The sequence below is a fragment of the Solenopsis invicta genome, chromosome 6 (genome assembly GCF_016802725.1).
Source record: "Solenopsis invicta isolate M01_SB chromosome 6, UNIL_Sinv_3.0, whole genome shotgun sequence".
NCBI lineage: Eukaryota > Metazoa > Arthropoda > Insecta > Hymenoptera > Formicidae > Solenopsis > Solenopsis invicta.
The window spans coordinates 26027047-26041445 of record NC_052669.1 but is presented as its reverse complement, the minus strand read 5'-3'; the positions used below and the strand labels follow the sequence as shown (position 1 = coordinate 26041445).

Genomic DNA, 14399 nt, shown 5'->3' with positions numbered 1-14399 from the left:
AGCTAGCTTGCTCGCACGGCCTAAGCACTATTTCCCTTACTTGACTCTCGCTCGAAAAAAGAATATCTGTAATACCGACGTCGAGGAAGTTCGGCCTTAGCTTAAGCATTTCCCTTAATCATACTAATTATTCTGCAGATCACATTAGAGAGATAGCAATAAACTTTCGGTTAAGTCAACCATATATAAAGATGCGGGAATCTAAACGAATATTTATTAATCGTAAGAATTACGCTTGTGAAAAGCGTAGAGATGATCATGTCTCAACAGCATTCAATACAATATCGATACAACTTGAATTCATATGTATACATTTCTCTTCCAAACATAGAGAATATATGTTGCAACAACCATAGTAATTCTTTCCGTTCCGTTTTATCCTGGCCAACAGTTGTGAGGATTGACCGAGATGTTGACCGAGCGAAGACGAGTGGACGAACGGCATCTTGTCGGCATCTCGGCAACGAATTCCATGGGGATTCGCAAACGGCGGAACGAAGGGAACAAAGTTGGCGAGATTCCGCGGCGATAGCTGCAGACACGCGCGGATGCGATTGTGGAAGAACGGTATAAAGAGAACCGCGGCAGTGCGTTTCCGCACTGACTTCCGGCGAGAGACGACGCGGACGGCGCGGCGACGCGGCGCGTATACGGGCGGGAGAGGATGGGTCGACGGTAAAACAAGCGGTAAGTTTTGCGAGAGTTACGAAAGTTCCTTCTCTCGACCGTCGTAGCCGGAACGAAAGTTTCCAACTACGCGGAGTTTTGTCTCGCGCAATTAGAAGTTCTCTGTATTATTCATAGCTGACGTCGCTCTCTACCTCGTTCCCCCTGCAGCTCTGTCCCCGTCGCACTCCGTTTTCCGTTCCTCTCCCACTCTCTTTCTCTTTCTCTCTCCCTTCTTCTCTCGTCCATCCACGTCGCGGTGGCTCTGTACCACGCCGCCGCGCCGCCGCGCCACCGCGCCGCTTCTTCGTAACGCGCAAAACTCAAAGACCACCGCGGCGCGAGAGAGGCGCAAGTCGCGTACGGTTCATGAATTTTAATGAAATCTCGAGCCCGAGATGGAAGCTCCTTCGCGTTTCCTCTCGTTCTACCCCACCTCTCTCTCTCTCTTTTATCCGCCGCGCCGGCACCTCTCGCCGTCATGCGTTCGCGGCTGCATTTCGTACGCCGCGAGCATCTCCTTCGCTGCTCTATGCACCACCCCGTAAATGGCGTGCACATTGTACCAGCGCAAAAACGAGAAGCGGACTCGTGGGGGCGATGTATCGCGATATATTCCAGCTACGTGATACTCAAATTCGAATCGGTATCGCGAGGAATAATAATAGGTGGTTATCGCTGAATCAGAAATTAAAATTGCTCTCGAGTAAAACATACTACCGCGAGGTGTACCGCGGTGAGGAGGGGCGACGGAGTGTCATGTCGCAGGGTTGACGTAAAGATAACGCGACGGCGGTCGATGAGGCGGGAACAACGCCGGTGCCGGCCTCTAATTTGATTCGCGATAAAATTATGCCCGATATATTCCTTCGATGACGGACGGAAGGGAGGCAGGGAGGAAGGGAGGAAGGGACGACTCGCATTGAGGATGAGCTGTCACTCTCCTGTCATCTGGTACTCAGACGGAATTGGAATGGAGTTAGATCAACGATAACGCTCGCATTTGCGCGCGACAGAGTAAGTGGCGTTCGCGTACATGCACACGTACACGCATACACGCATACACGCGCGCATAATCGCAGGCTTCTTTCCGACGAGGACTGACAGTGGCGATTGTGAGGTCGTCGCGTGTCTGGAGTCGCCTGCATATATATGAAAACGAGACAGTATGATACTTATTTCGCGGCGAGAAGCAGCGCGAGGTTATTGTTATCCCCTCCCCTTTTGAGGGTGGCACGCCATTCACTTGTCACTTCGGGTCTCTACTCGAGGAAGAATATAAGAGGGAAAACCAGAGAACGCGCCATAGGAAGGTGGAACTTTGACGGTAAAACTGCGGGCTGTATGCTGTGTCGCCTGTGTCTCGTTAGGTATTAATAATTTTCTTGCAGCAAAGCATCTCTTATATAATTAACTAATTTAATTTTAAATTAAGTAAGATAAAAGTAAGCTAAACACATTAGAAATAAACGTAACGTATAAATGCGACACAAACTTACAATATGAGCTTTCGTCTGTATCGCGCGGAACAACTAAATCGCGAGTTAACTAACGTAGCATAGAGATACAGTCTCGCGCGCAGAGTACAATTTAGGGCAAGAGGCAAAAGTGAGCTAATTATATCTTTTGGATTTATTTTTGACGGGGGCAACGAGATGAGCGAAATGAGCGAGATGAGCGAAACGGAAAATAAGTTTCATAGGGAACGACGAAGATGATGGGTGAGGAGCGGGAGGAGTGATTGGAAGCCGGATAGCGGAACGCTGTTAGTTGGAAGGAGGCAGAGTGAGTTTAGGTCCCAGCGGGGACGAAAAGGGCCTAACGATCCCGAGCTACGAGCTTCTCCTCGCCCCATGCAATCTCCATAGAATTACCATACGATTAAGAGAACGCCGGCCCACGGCGCGCGTATAGGAGCCGCCGAGAGTAGCCCTCGAGAGTCTTCCAATTAGCTTCTCGAAGGATCACTCTTCCTCTCTCTCATCCACACCGAGACGTGAACGTGAGCACCGAGATAATCTAAGATCGCCGACCTAGCCGAACCAGCGTACCGATAAATCGAATCGGATAGAAGCGTAAAGTGCATGCATCTATAATGGTTCGTGTGTAAGAGAAGCAGAAATTATCTAATCTATCTCGATTTAAAAAATACATTGTCCAATATACCTCGAGTGTAAAATAGAATTCAATTTTCAGGAAATAAAAACTTTTCATCTTTAAATCGTTTATAGTGCAAATATGATAATTTTTCTTCAGACATACAATGGATGTAAGAATAAAGCTTTAGATTCTGAGGATCCATTTAAAAGAAAAAAAAAAAAACCTTATGGACTTGTTTGGTTCTTGCAAGAATTTTATACTTACTATCTATTTATCTCCATATTTTGCATTTATCTTTTTTCAATATTACTAATGATGAAGGTAAAAATAGAAATGTTATTTTAAGTATAAAACAATAATTTTTCATTTCTTGTTTACAAAATTTTGCAAATTGCTCTTGATAAAAATATCCTTTTATATTTCTCTTTGTATAAATATAGTAATTTTTCTTCGAACATATAAAGTTAAACTTTGATTAATACAAAGTTTTAAACTTTTATTAATTTTAAAGATCTATTTTTTTAAAAGTTAAAAAACCTCTTATTTACTTGTTTTGTGAGAATTTTATATCCTACATATTTAATTTTATATACTACATATTTATATTTTCCGTTTTCTATTTGATTTTTGCTGAAACAAAATTGTTTATAATGTGACGTTACTGATGGAATGATTTGGTGCCATAACCTAGCTTAAAAAAAAAAGACTTGTTCGGTTTCTGTAGGAAATTCTTCAATTATGTATAGAAGAGAAAATGGTATTATGGTCCTCCTAAATATTAATAAGATTTGTAATATCTCTGTTATTAAGTAACAAATTCTAATAATTACTTATAAAATCATTTGTTTAATAGCACACCGTTATGCAGTGGTGCTAATATGCCAATACACAATAGTCGACATTTGTTATAAATCATTTTTACTTTTGAATATTTCAAAGCTCTCAAGAAGCTTCTCTATTTTAGCATTTAATTACACATTCTCCTCCATTTTTTTAAACCTAATATATGTATGTATATTTGAGTGCTTTTTTTATTATTTAACATTTTATGGTCTCTTTATTGAAATTTTCATAGTTATTCGATCATGATTATAGTAACTGTTAATCTATAATTTACATTTACATGTAATTAGATTTTCAGTACTGCAGTCTACGTCTATATGCGGAAAGTTATGTGTACATACATTTGCATATGTTCGGTAATATTTTCTTTTTATTTTAAATAAATATATAATTTATAACAAAATACTGTTTTTTTTTCAATCTATTATGCAATGTCGCCATATTTTTACAAATAAGATATTAATTGTAAGTAATAAAAATTTCATTAAATTTAGAATCGATTAACCGACATTGACAAAAGTAAGGATTGAATTTTTCAATTTAAAATATTGATTATTAACAAAGTTATTATAGAATTGAAAGAGGGGCTAACGAGAGTCAAGACGCTGATGTTGGTGCGTATATTTCTAAGTTTATTCAAAATAAATTGAAGACTTGAATTATAATAATGACAGAAATATATACACCAACATCAGCGTCTTGACTCTCATTAGCCCCTCTTTCAATTCTATTAATTTTCGAGAGTACTTCCATTTTTTGGAAAGTTATTATATATAATATAAATGGGGAGCTGTAATATCTTTATTAATAAAAATTATTAATCATTTGTAATATATCAAAAAAATAGCAATTGGTCAAAATAAGTACAAATATCTCAAATTACAAAAAAAAACTGTGATACTAAATATTACTTTTTTCCTGTTACATTTGTGAACAATTAATTAAGCAGCATCTTTTGTTCGTCATTCAAATTTCGTAATCTCAAATGCGCAAATTTCTCCATCATTCACGCACGCACGCACGCGCGCCCGACACGCGTGAGCGCGTATTCACGACGAGAGAGTTTATAGTGCATCGCGACAACACGAGCCCCTTTCCTTCTCTTTCCCTTTTTCCTTTCTTTCCCTCGCTCGGTTTACGAGCTTATTTTACTGGATTTTTATGATATAACGTACCCGCACCTAGCTCGAGCTCGAAGTTTATAGGTTTGCGAGATTTTATCGTGGCGTAACGTATGGTTTGTTAAATCGACCTCCTGCGCTCGTAGACACATACACGCGCTACCACACGCGCGTGGCGTGTCACACGCACGACGAATTCCGCAAAACGTCCCTCTCTCGTCGCTAGATATTCGTCGTACGACTCGGAGAGCCAAGTGGATCTGTTTATTTGATGAAAACTCGAGTAATCGACCCTACTCACACCAAGAGCAGTTTTACACTCGGAAAAATAACACTTTAACCAAGTGCTCGCTATCAGCCTCAAATTATAGTACCGAATAATACGACTGTGACCCCGGGCCTCGCCGCGAGAGCAATGACCATGACGACGACTTCCGGTCAGCAACTCCGCACAATTAAAGAGACTTAAATGCAATTCCGTTAACGGTACGCATTGCAACTGTCGTGTACGACTTGACAGCACAATAGCTTTTCATCTTCTCTCCCCCCCCCTCTCTCTCTCTCTCTCTCTCCTCCCTTTCACGTCTCCACGAATTCTTCCTTTTGTCTCCTCGTATCGGTGCCACGGTCGGCACACGTAAGAAGTTGCCGCGCTTAAAAATGCTCGTCTACGTGACGCATCTATTTTCTAAATTAAACGAACGTCAGTCGCGACTTGTTAGCCTGAGCAATTGACAGTTTGAATAAAGAAAAAACAGCTGGCAGGAGGGGGGGGGGAAGGGAGGAGAAAATGGTTGAAAAATAGCTGCGAGACGGCATTTTAGGTATTCGCCGATAATGCCCGGAATAACAGCGCTCGCATTAACTCTCGCGAACAATGTGTGCTTACGTTATCTGTAAAGCGAGCATTACGGTAATTTCGCTACTTGATAATACGACCATGTCTTTATCAGCGTCTGGGCACACAATGCATAATAACTCGCGCGTATTGCGGCCGTCTTTTGCCCGTCACGGCGAGCCGCTTTGCGCGCCGTAATTAGCGAATACGTGACGCGTAATCGGCCAAGTTAATTAAAGCGACTCATGAGAATGCACAAGGTTCGCGTTCCGTGGCGCGAGAAACGCGGGAACGAATGTGCTCGTTAAGAAGCGTTTCCCTACGCTAACGAAAGGGAGGCCGCGATTTACCGCGAGCGTGCGAGTTTTTGCAATAAATCAGTGCGTGCGCATTACAGCGGGCTCACTCGAATCGGACAAATCTCGTTAGTCGACTCCGCCAAGTTCGAGACTCGAGAGGACGAGGCGAGGAGAAGGAGAAAGAGAAAGAGAAAGAGAAAGAGAAAGAGAAAGAGAAAGAGAAAGAGAGGACCAAGCGGAGCTCCGGTTCACCTTGGGATGCTGGAACCCCATCTGCATGTGAGTATCACGGATGAAGAAGAGAGAGAGAGAGAGAGAGAGAGAGAGAGAGAGCAAGAGAGAGAGAGAGAGAGAGAAGAGGGGGAGAGAAGAGGGCACGAAAGACGCGGGTACAAGAAGAAAAGGAAAACGAAGCTAGGGGAACGACATTCCAGCTGAAGCCAGAATGAGCGGCGTCAACCTCTCGAAAACCGAAGCCACATTTCGTACATTGTAATAATAACAGAAGGCAATGCGTACAAACTTGTCAAACTTGTCCGAATCGTCTACTTCTTTACGCTCTCGACGAGTGAATTTCATCTCGGCGACATGAAACGCGAAGCATCGTCACGTATAGAGTCAAATTAAAATTTCTTTTTAATTAAGAGCCCAGAAAATGTCCGAGATCGTCGACGCAAGTTGTTCGCGTCCAAGGAAGGAAATGTACCGAAAAAGCATTTTTAGTCGGACGCGCTCGCGCGCTCACCCGGCGTGCTGAAGACAGTTCGATGTCGTATTCCCGTAATAAATGGAAGCAAACGGAGCCATTAATTATTAAGGGAGATTAAGGACGGGGGTGAATCTCCAGCGTGAAATGCGCTTCGCGAAATCAAGGTCGGCCGGTTGTAGCAAAACGCACTGCGCTCGAAGCTCCGTTTCGCCTTTCGAATTAATATTAACGTATCATGCAACGCGGCGCGAAAGGTCATGCCTCTGAATAAAATGTTCTCAATACACGTCCGTTGTTCGTGGCCGAACAAAATGCTTCTCAAAATCGATTTCTACCGACGTTGTAAAGGATTTGCCCAATGAAGAGCGTGCTATATTAAAAATATCGACGCTACGTGGCAACGACAATGAGAGACATTGTGCCGCAGACGGACATGTATTGCACGCATTATATAGGTGTGCGGCGGGAAACGAAGTTGCCTGTGTTGGCCGACAGCCAAATCGAGTATGGATTTTTAATTGTTAAAAGCGCGAGCTGCCATTGTCTGGAAAGTGCGGAGGCAGAGGATCGAGGATTCGCGTCGCGGGCCCGCGCGCGGGGATTGCGGCGCGCGGCGTTCTAAATTAAATAAATTCTCGGTGAATCGACAGACCAACTAATCCATGTACAGGAGACACCCTATGTAACCCGATTGCGCCGCGCGCGCCAAACTCTCACGTGCGTCATATATGCAATGACGGACCGTAAGTAAAATCAGCCAATCGAATTGCGCGCCCCGCGCGAAATCAATATCGGCCGGTTCGTGATTAATGGTAGCGACGCGGATTATTATTCGGCCGAATTATCTGTTTTGGCCGCGGATTAATTTTGTTTTATCGGCCGCGCCGAAAAGTTCATCGTCCGGCGATCCTGCATCTGATAATTATCGAGGTCGGATTTTAGCTCTCCCGGCCCGCTCGGCCCGGCACCCCCCCCTCTCTCTCTCTCTCTCTCTCTCTCTCTCTTTCTCTCCAAGGAATTTTTTTCTCTGCGCACCACGCGACGGAGGATAATGCCAGCTGCTCTATGCGGGCTGAAGAGATCCGTCCGCACACGGAAGAGAAGGAAAAAAGGGGGATTGGGGGCCAACGGTTGAAAGGCGAGTAGAGAAATCCCGCGGATTTCGGGCAGGCCTGTCTCTCCTCTATTCCTTTCGGTATTCGGGATCTACGCGCGCCCCACGGGAAATCGTCCTGAGCGGTGTGTTCGCCCGAAACAGGTCTTCGAAGATCAGCGCGCGCGTTACAGAAGGAAAGCGCCTCTTCCAATTTGACCGTGACAAATCGTACAGTCAGGGACTGACTGCCTCTTAGGACCCGATCGATCGCTGATATTCGAGCGAGTAGGATGCTCCATTAAACGTGAATCGAACGAGTTGTCTGGTGTTTCGTAATTATATCGTACCTACGATTAGCGCCAAGTGCGAGCGCCCGATTCTCTGCTTGTAATCGCACCGAGTTTCATTTTTCGAGTAACGCAAAATTAAAACCTCTAATCTTTTGCAACGGCATTAAATTACATCGCGAACAAAACGAAATGTACGAAAAGACACGTGATTTGTTTGTACATCGAGATAGAATGTAGCAAAATTTGTAACGAAAATAAATTTTATCATCATTGATCAAGATTTATAGCTATCTATTAATTCACGAATAAAAAAAGTCTGATATATTTAATAAATCTACTCTACAACACCAACTGTGACACGTGTAAGTTAATTTACATAAATAATGCAAAAAATTTGTAAATTTTGTATTTTTAACTCTCAACTACATTAGCAAAGTACAAATACAAGTACTCGATGTACAAAACTGTCCTGCGGAGGTAGTCGTGTAGTTGATGGTTAATGCTATAAATCAATGTGATTGCAACAATGGATTTGAAAACTCGAAAAGATATAACGTTTACACATTTAAGGTTTCACGTAGCGACGGAGAATCCGAGTCCTCGCAGAATCGCGCGCAAATTTGAAAGGCTGAAAATACCTTTAACCAAAGGTGATTGGCCAAATAAAAATTCGCAACGTTATACGCATAATAGCGTGATCGAAGGATCGTCGGCGGCAAACAAAGGAGAACGGTCCCACCTTGTACGGTCTTGATCCCAAGTTATCTGAGAGGCGCACGCCAGAGCCAGAGAGTGAATGTGAGAGCCGCGATTATATTAAATGGCTGGTAAAACGGTCTGCTTAACATAGCGTTTATCTGCTCCTCTTGGTTTAGTACTTTTTCACTGCCTCGTCAGCCATCGCCCATAAACTCGACTACGACTATCTCGCGCGTCTCTTTTCCCCTCGCGTATATCGCGAGAGGGAGAAAGCTCTCGGTACATTTTTCCGCGCGTACGCGTGTGCCACTGCACGCAGCCGGACCGGAACTCATAAAAGATACAGGACCGTTAAAACGGTTCATCGTCTCGAGTGCTCATCATACTTTGACGCCTTTTTTGTTTACGATAAACTCGAACCGAAAACCCTTCTCTGTTGGTCTTTGCTCTTCTCTTCTCTCGTCGTCCCTTTTTCGCGTCGAAAAATTAAGTGCTCTTCAATGCAGTCTATAAGCGTTATTTCGTCATCGACTTTTTATTTATTTAAACTAATACTATTTAAAGTCTAATAAAATCTAGAATTAAATATTTTACACAAAAGGAAATCTGCGTATACATTATGTAAAATAAAATCTCAATAAAATTCTCAATATCACAAATTTCTTAATATTTTAATTTTCTTAAAATATTGTCAATCAAGATTATCACAAAAAATAACTTTTAAAATTTCCTGACTTATTCACGTTTTCTAAATGACAGTAGCGAATTTTCCACGATCAATTTGTAATCTGAAAAGAATAAATCGCTTATTTGCTATAACTCAAAATTGACTGCAAAATTTTGTCTACAAAAAATAAGGAATTCTCAAGAGGATTCAATACATTGAACGAAGAGCCCCAATAATATTTTTATTCCTTTGCAATCAATAGACCAAATCGTTATATCAAAATATCATCTACCTTAGGAATGATATAAACGACCAAATTTCAAAACACTCAAATTGGAAAAATGTTTTTTTTAAGTAGCAAATGAGTGACAGTTGTTAGAAAAGATGTGCGAAACTATCCGAGTATAAATTGAATCGAATCTTACTTAATTCGATTCCATTCAGATTTGAATCTCTACGATTCAAATCCGACCTATTAGACACTGTTTATGGGCCAAATATCTCCCCGCGCGCTTATTAATAACGACCGCTGGATGATCGTATCTCGAGACACGTTTGCATTTGACATAAATTAGACGGATCTTTAGTAATTAATATTTTGTTAACTATTGAAAAAATTGCAAAATGATATATAGAACGCGATTCGGTTCAGTCCACTCTACCTGCTTATAAGCGGTATTACACTTAAATGTCAGATACCTTTTATATAATTTTGTAATAAAATTTATATGTTACGTAGAGAAAAATATAATCTTCAAAATAAAATAAATACGACTTATTTATCTTTTTACGAACAAGGAATAATCGATTGTGATTGGTCATTTTACTTATTCCAGTCTTGAGGCTTTAAATACGAACTAATTTATATATTTTATGAAACGGAAGAGTTAATATCTTTGTGAGTTGGAAGTAAAGCGTAATTGAAAATCCCAGTGTACTAAACGACAACAAACGAGAAGCAATAAAGGCAATAAAGACAATGAAAAAGCACAAGGCTACAAAAATATACAGGACTTGCGAGATGTGTTAGCAAAACATACGATCGCATTCGAATTCAAATTCCTCGGAAAAACAATCAGTAGCAATCCCGTTCTCTCGCGATCGCAAAAAGAAAATGTCTTCTTTCGTTCCCATAGCACCCAACTCCCATTTGAAAATATCATAACATCCTACGTTACAGAAACGTAGGATGTCGTTGACGTCACAGCCTGCGCTACGCCAACGACATTTTCGTGTCTACCGCTTGTGTGAATGTGTGTACGCATGTATACACACGGAGACACACAGAGAGAGAGAGACACACACACACACACACACACACACACACACACACACACACACACACCGCGTCCGAGAAGCGATGGGAAAGAGGGTAGCCCTTAGCATGAGGGGCGTGGTGCGGTCCTTCCACCCCCAATGGGCAGCAAATACTTTTGACCCGCTATCTTTCTCGCTCTCCTTTCTTTTTCCTTTCTCGATTGCGTCCCCTAGAAATAATTGCGCGTTTCGCGGTCTCTTGATCCGCACGTAAAAGTAATCCAAACATCGCATAAAAATTATGTTTACGAGTTTCGAATGGGTCTCGTAGGGGTCGCGCGACCGAAGGGTGGCTGAAGGGAGCGTGAGCGTGGGTTGTGCTGTCGCAGATAGGGATCTCTCGCGATTTTTCGATTTCGGTCTACTGCGCTTACGAGTCGCGACACAACGAACGTCAACGTTTATTATTCATGGAGAAGTTACGTTCGTTTTCGCGTTCAGAGATTAAATTCGGAGTTGACAGAGCTCGATTTTCAATGTTAATACACTTTGAAATATAGTCTTACCGTCCATTGTCGCGTTTGTTTCGCAACAACGAAACGAAGGTAGGGATGAGCATCGCGTATAGATGTAAGAATGACGTCAATATTTCACACATCGAAATTAAAATCCAAGCCTACTATCGATATTTGAAAATCATCGTGTATAAAACATCGACGTTTTAATTTTTTTCTCAATAAAACTTAATTTATAATGTAACAATTTATTAGCAAATCTATTTAATATTAAAGCACGTACAATTCAATTTAAGATAATAGAAAATAAAGATTTATTAGAATAAAGAATATAAATGTTTCGCGAAATATTACCTGTTTATTATCCATTGCCATTCTCCATTAATAAATTTATCTAAGTGCCGTGATTCTTTAACTAGAAAAGACAGAGAAAAAATTCAAAAAGAATTCAATAAGCATCACTGTACCGTGATTTTGATTTGTTTTATAATTGTCAAGCGCGTTGATTGTCCGTAGAATAGACAAGTTCTCAAGTCTCTACAAAGACTTTCTATCTCGTAGGCAATCGACACAATTGAAAAATTTGTCGTACGATAAGTGAAATATTAGTATTAAATAACATCAGAACAAACTATCGACATTTTCTAACTTGAGATGGCAAATTATCAAAAAATGACCATCGATGTTTCCTAAATATCAACGTTTCCGCTCATCTCTAACCCGGAGGTCGTCATCGCCAAAAGCTCGTCGATTTCAATCGATTCCGAATTAAAAAGGCAATTTAAAAATCAATTCCAAACAAAACCGAGCGCCAAAAAAGTTAGCGCTTCAAATAGGACCTATGATTTATGACGCACAATAACTCGTGCGCACGCGGGAATGGAATAAAACTTTGCTCGAGCGCAGATATAATCAATGACGCTGCAAAAATAATAATGCATCCTCGCAACCTTCGATTTCCGCGTCAAATGAAAAATACGTACATATATAAGAACACGTGGCACTGTCCACCTGATACGACAGAAGAGAGAGAGAGAGAAAAAAAATACGTAGAAATCGACGGTCTCTCTCGATGGAAAGGTGAGTCACAAGAGTTTGTCGCATCCGAAATTAACTTGATTAAAAATTCCATTCATCCGTTAGCGCGGTACGAAATAGACGAGTCATTCGTGCGTAAAGTTTAATGATCCGAGCGGCGCGGCGCGGGGCGGCGCGCGACAAGAGAAGTAGAAGCTCGCGTTGCTCTGGCTGCAGAGAGAAAATCACTCACCTGTCTTCTCCTTGATCTCGCAGAGCACCGAAAACAGGGCAGGCTTCATCCTGTGGCAGTTGAGGGTGTGCTTCCTGCAAATAAAGCAAACGGTTTACCAAATTAGTTATCTCGGTATCGATGCACAAAGACGCGCAAAGAGCAATCGACGCGAATCGCGGGATCCTTCGTGGCCGGGACAAATTCGTGGCCGACAAAGGTCAAAGGAAAGCGCGAAGGAAGAAGAGAAAAATGCGGAGGATGAAAAGGATAAAGGATCGACCAGCGAAATCTAAGCACCACCGCTCCTCTGCACATAAATTACGCGAAATTGCAACTATCGTCATCGAAATTAGCGACTAGCGACTCGGTGCTAATAACGGCAATTAATTAAGGGCCGCGATATTTAAATGGCTAACGTTTAACGCACGTCGCTCGCCGAAATAACAAGTGCCCTCACCGGCTCACCCTGCGTTCCGCGCAAAATGCACGCTATATTCGTGGGAGACACATCTGGCACTCTTTGTAGCGGCGTCAAACACGCGGACAGGTACTTAATATAACTTAACACACATGAGCAAAGCCGACGCCAGATGAACATGGGTAGCCACACTTAGTCGCATGTGTGCGCAGACGATACGGACGATTTTCAAATACAAGGAGCTCGGCTGTACGTAGGTATGTATTACCACCACCGCGCGCTACGTTCCTCTTTCGTTTGTTTACTTGGTAAATCGTAGAAAAAGAAACCTATAGGCATCGATTTCATCTATAGACAAATCGTAGGTCCGTCAAATTATTATAAAAATGATCGAGAGGATGTTTACCGCGAGATAAATCAGGCTGATTAATGCGCTAATGAATAACGTGCGTACAATTAGCCAAGTACACACGTGCGAGTCCCGCAGTTACACAGTACAAGTGTATTATCACTCGTCGTCATTAATAAGCACGTCACACGTTTTATAATACCGTGTAATTAACTGCGAAGATTGTGCAAAACGCTCCGCGCGTTCTTTTTAATTTGATATATGAGATTACAGAGAGGAGAGAGAGAGAGAGAGAGAGAGAGAGAGAGAGAGAGAGAACAGACGAGATGCACTTGTCGTGTGACGTCGCGGGAATCGATGAAGAAGAGTGTACACTTGGTAATCTATGCGATTTAATGCGTTTCCATGAACCGCCGCGCGCCGTAACCCGGAGAGACTCTCGAAATAAAATCGCGCGCACCGTATTTTATACGCGAGCATCGTCTTGCTTTTATGAGAATTTCGTTTACACGGTACTCCTCCCGCCGGGTAACGAATCGACCTCGTAAATCGAAAGTACCATTAAACCTTTAATTCCGCTATTAACGAACCGTAAACATAATTTTCTGCTCCGACGTAACGCTGATAGACCCTACGGACATTTTAGCGCAAAAGTAGTCGTGGTAATTGCGAATACTATTGATACAAGATACTATAAACTAATATATATATATATATGCATGACAATATGCGATATATATATATATATATATATATACTAATATATATATATATATGCATGACAATATGCGACTACTCGCAACAGCATTGGAAATGAAAAAAAGTATGTGCGCGCGCGTGTTTGTTCACACAAATTTAGTGAAAGAATTCTGAGATTTTTCAGAAATTTTACTCAAAGTTCCGGGTTAGAGAAGATTAGAGAAATTTTTAACTTTGAAATAAGTTTATTTCATTACACTTTTTAATGTTTCTTAATCACGCAATCATAAAGAAAAACCCACTTAAATTTTTAATTTTTAAATTAATACGAGTCTAGTTTACAAAATTCGAAAGTTGATTAAACAACGCCAATTTAAAACCTTATGCATTATCTTTTATTGTCTCTTTTATATAAACATTCTATATAAACATGCCATATTTATTGCTAATCGATTTTACATTAAGAAAATATGATTAAAAAAAAGAATTTTGTCAAAAAAAAAGAAATAAAATTTAAATTTAAAATTCCAAAATTTTTTAGTATCAATAAAATCTCATAAAAATTCATAATTTTTTTAGGA

At 41.3% G+C, this 14399-nt stretch overlaps 1 protein-coding gene across 14 annotated transcripts in view; it reads right to left on the bottom strand.

Annotated features, from left to right (window-relative positions):
* LOC105204454 (homeobox protein extradenticle) overlaps positions 1-14399 on the bottom strand; it is a 75556-nt gene that overhangs the window by 58099 nt on the left and 3058 nt on the right. For all 14 annotated transcript variants that reach the window (XR_005575021.1, XR_005575022.1, XM_026138165.2 and 11 more), the window contains exon 2: positions 12371-12444. Coding sequence is in view for 12 of the 14 variants with exons in the window: in XM_026138165.2 (XP_025993950.1) it covers positions 12371-12444 (74 nt within the window). In the remaining 2 variants the exon portion in view is untranslated. The remainder of the gene's footprint in view (positions 1-12370; positions 12445-14399) is intronic.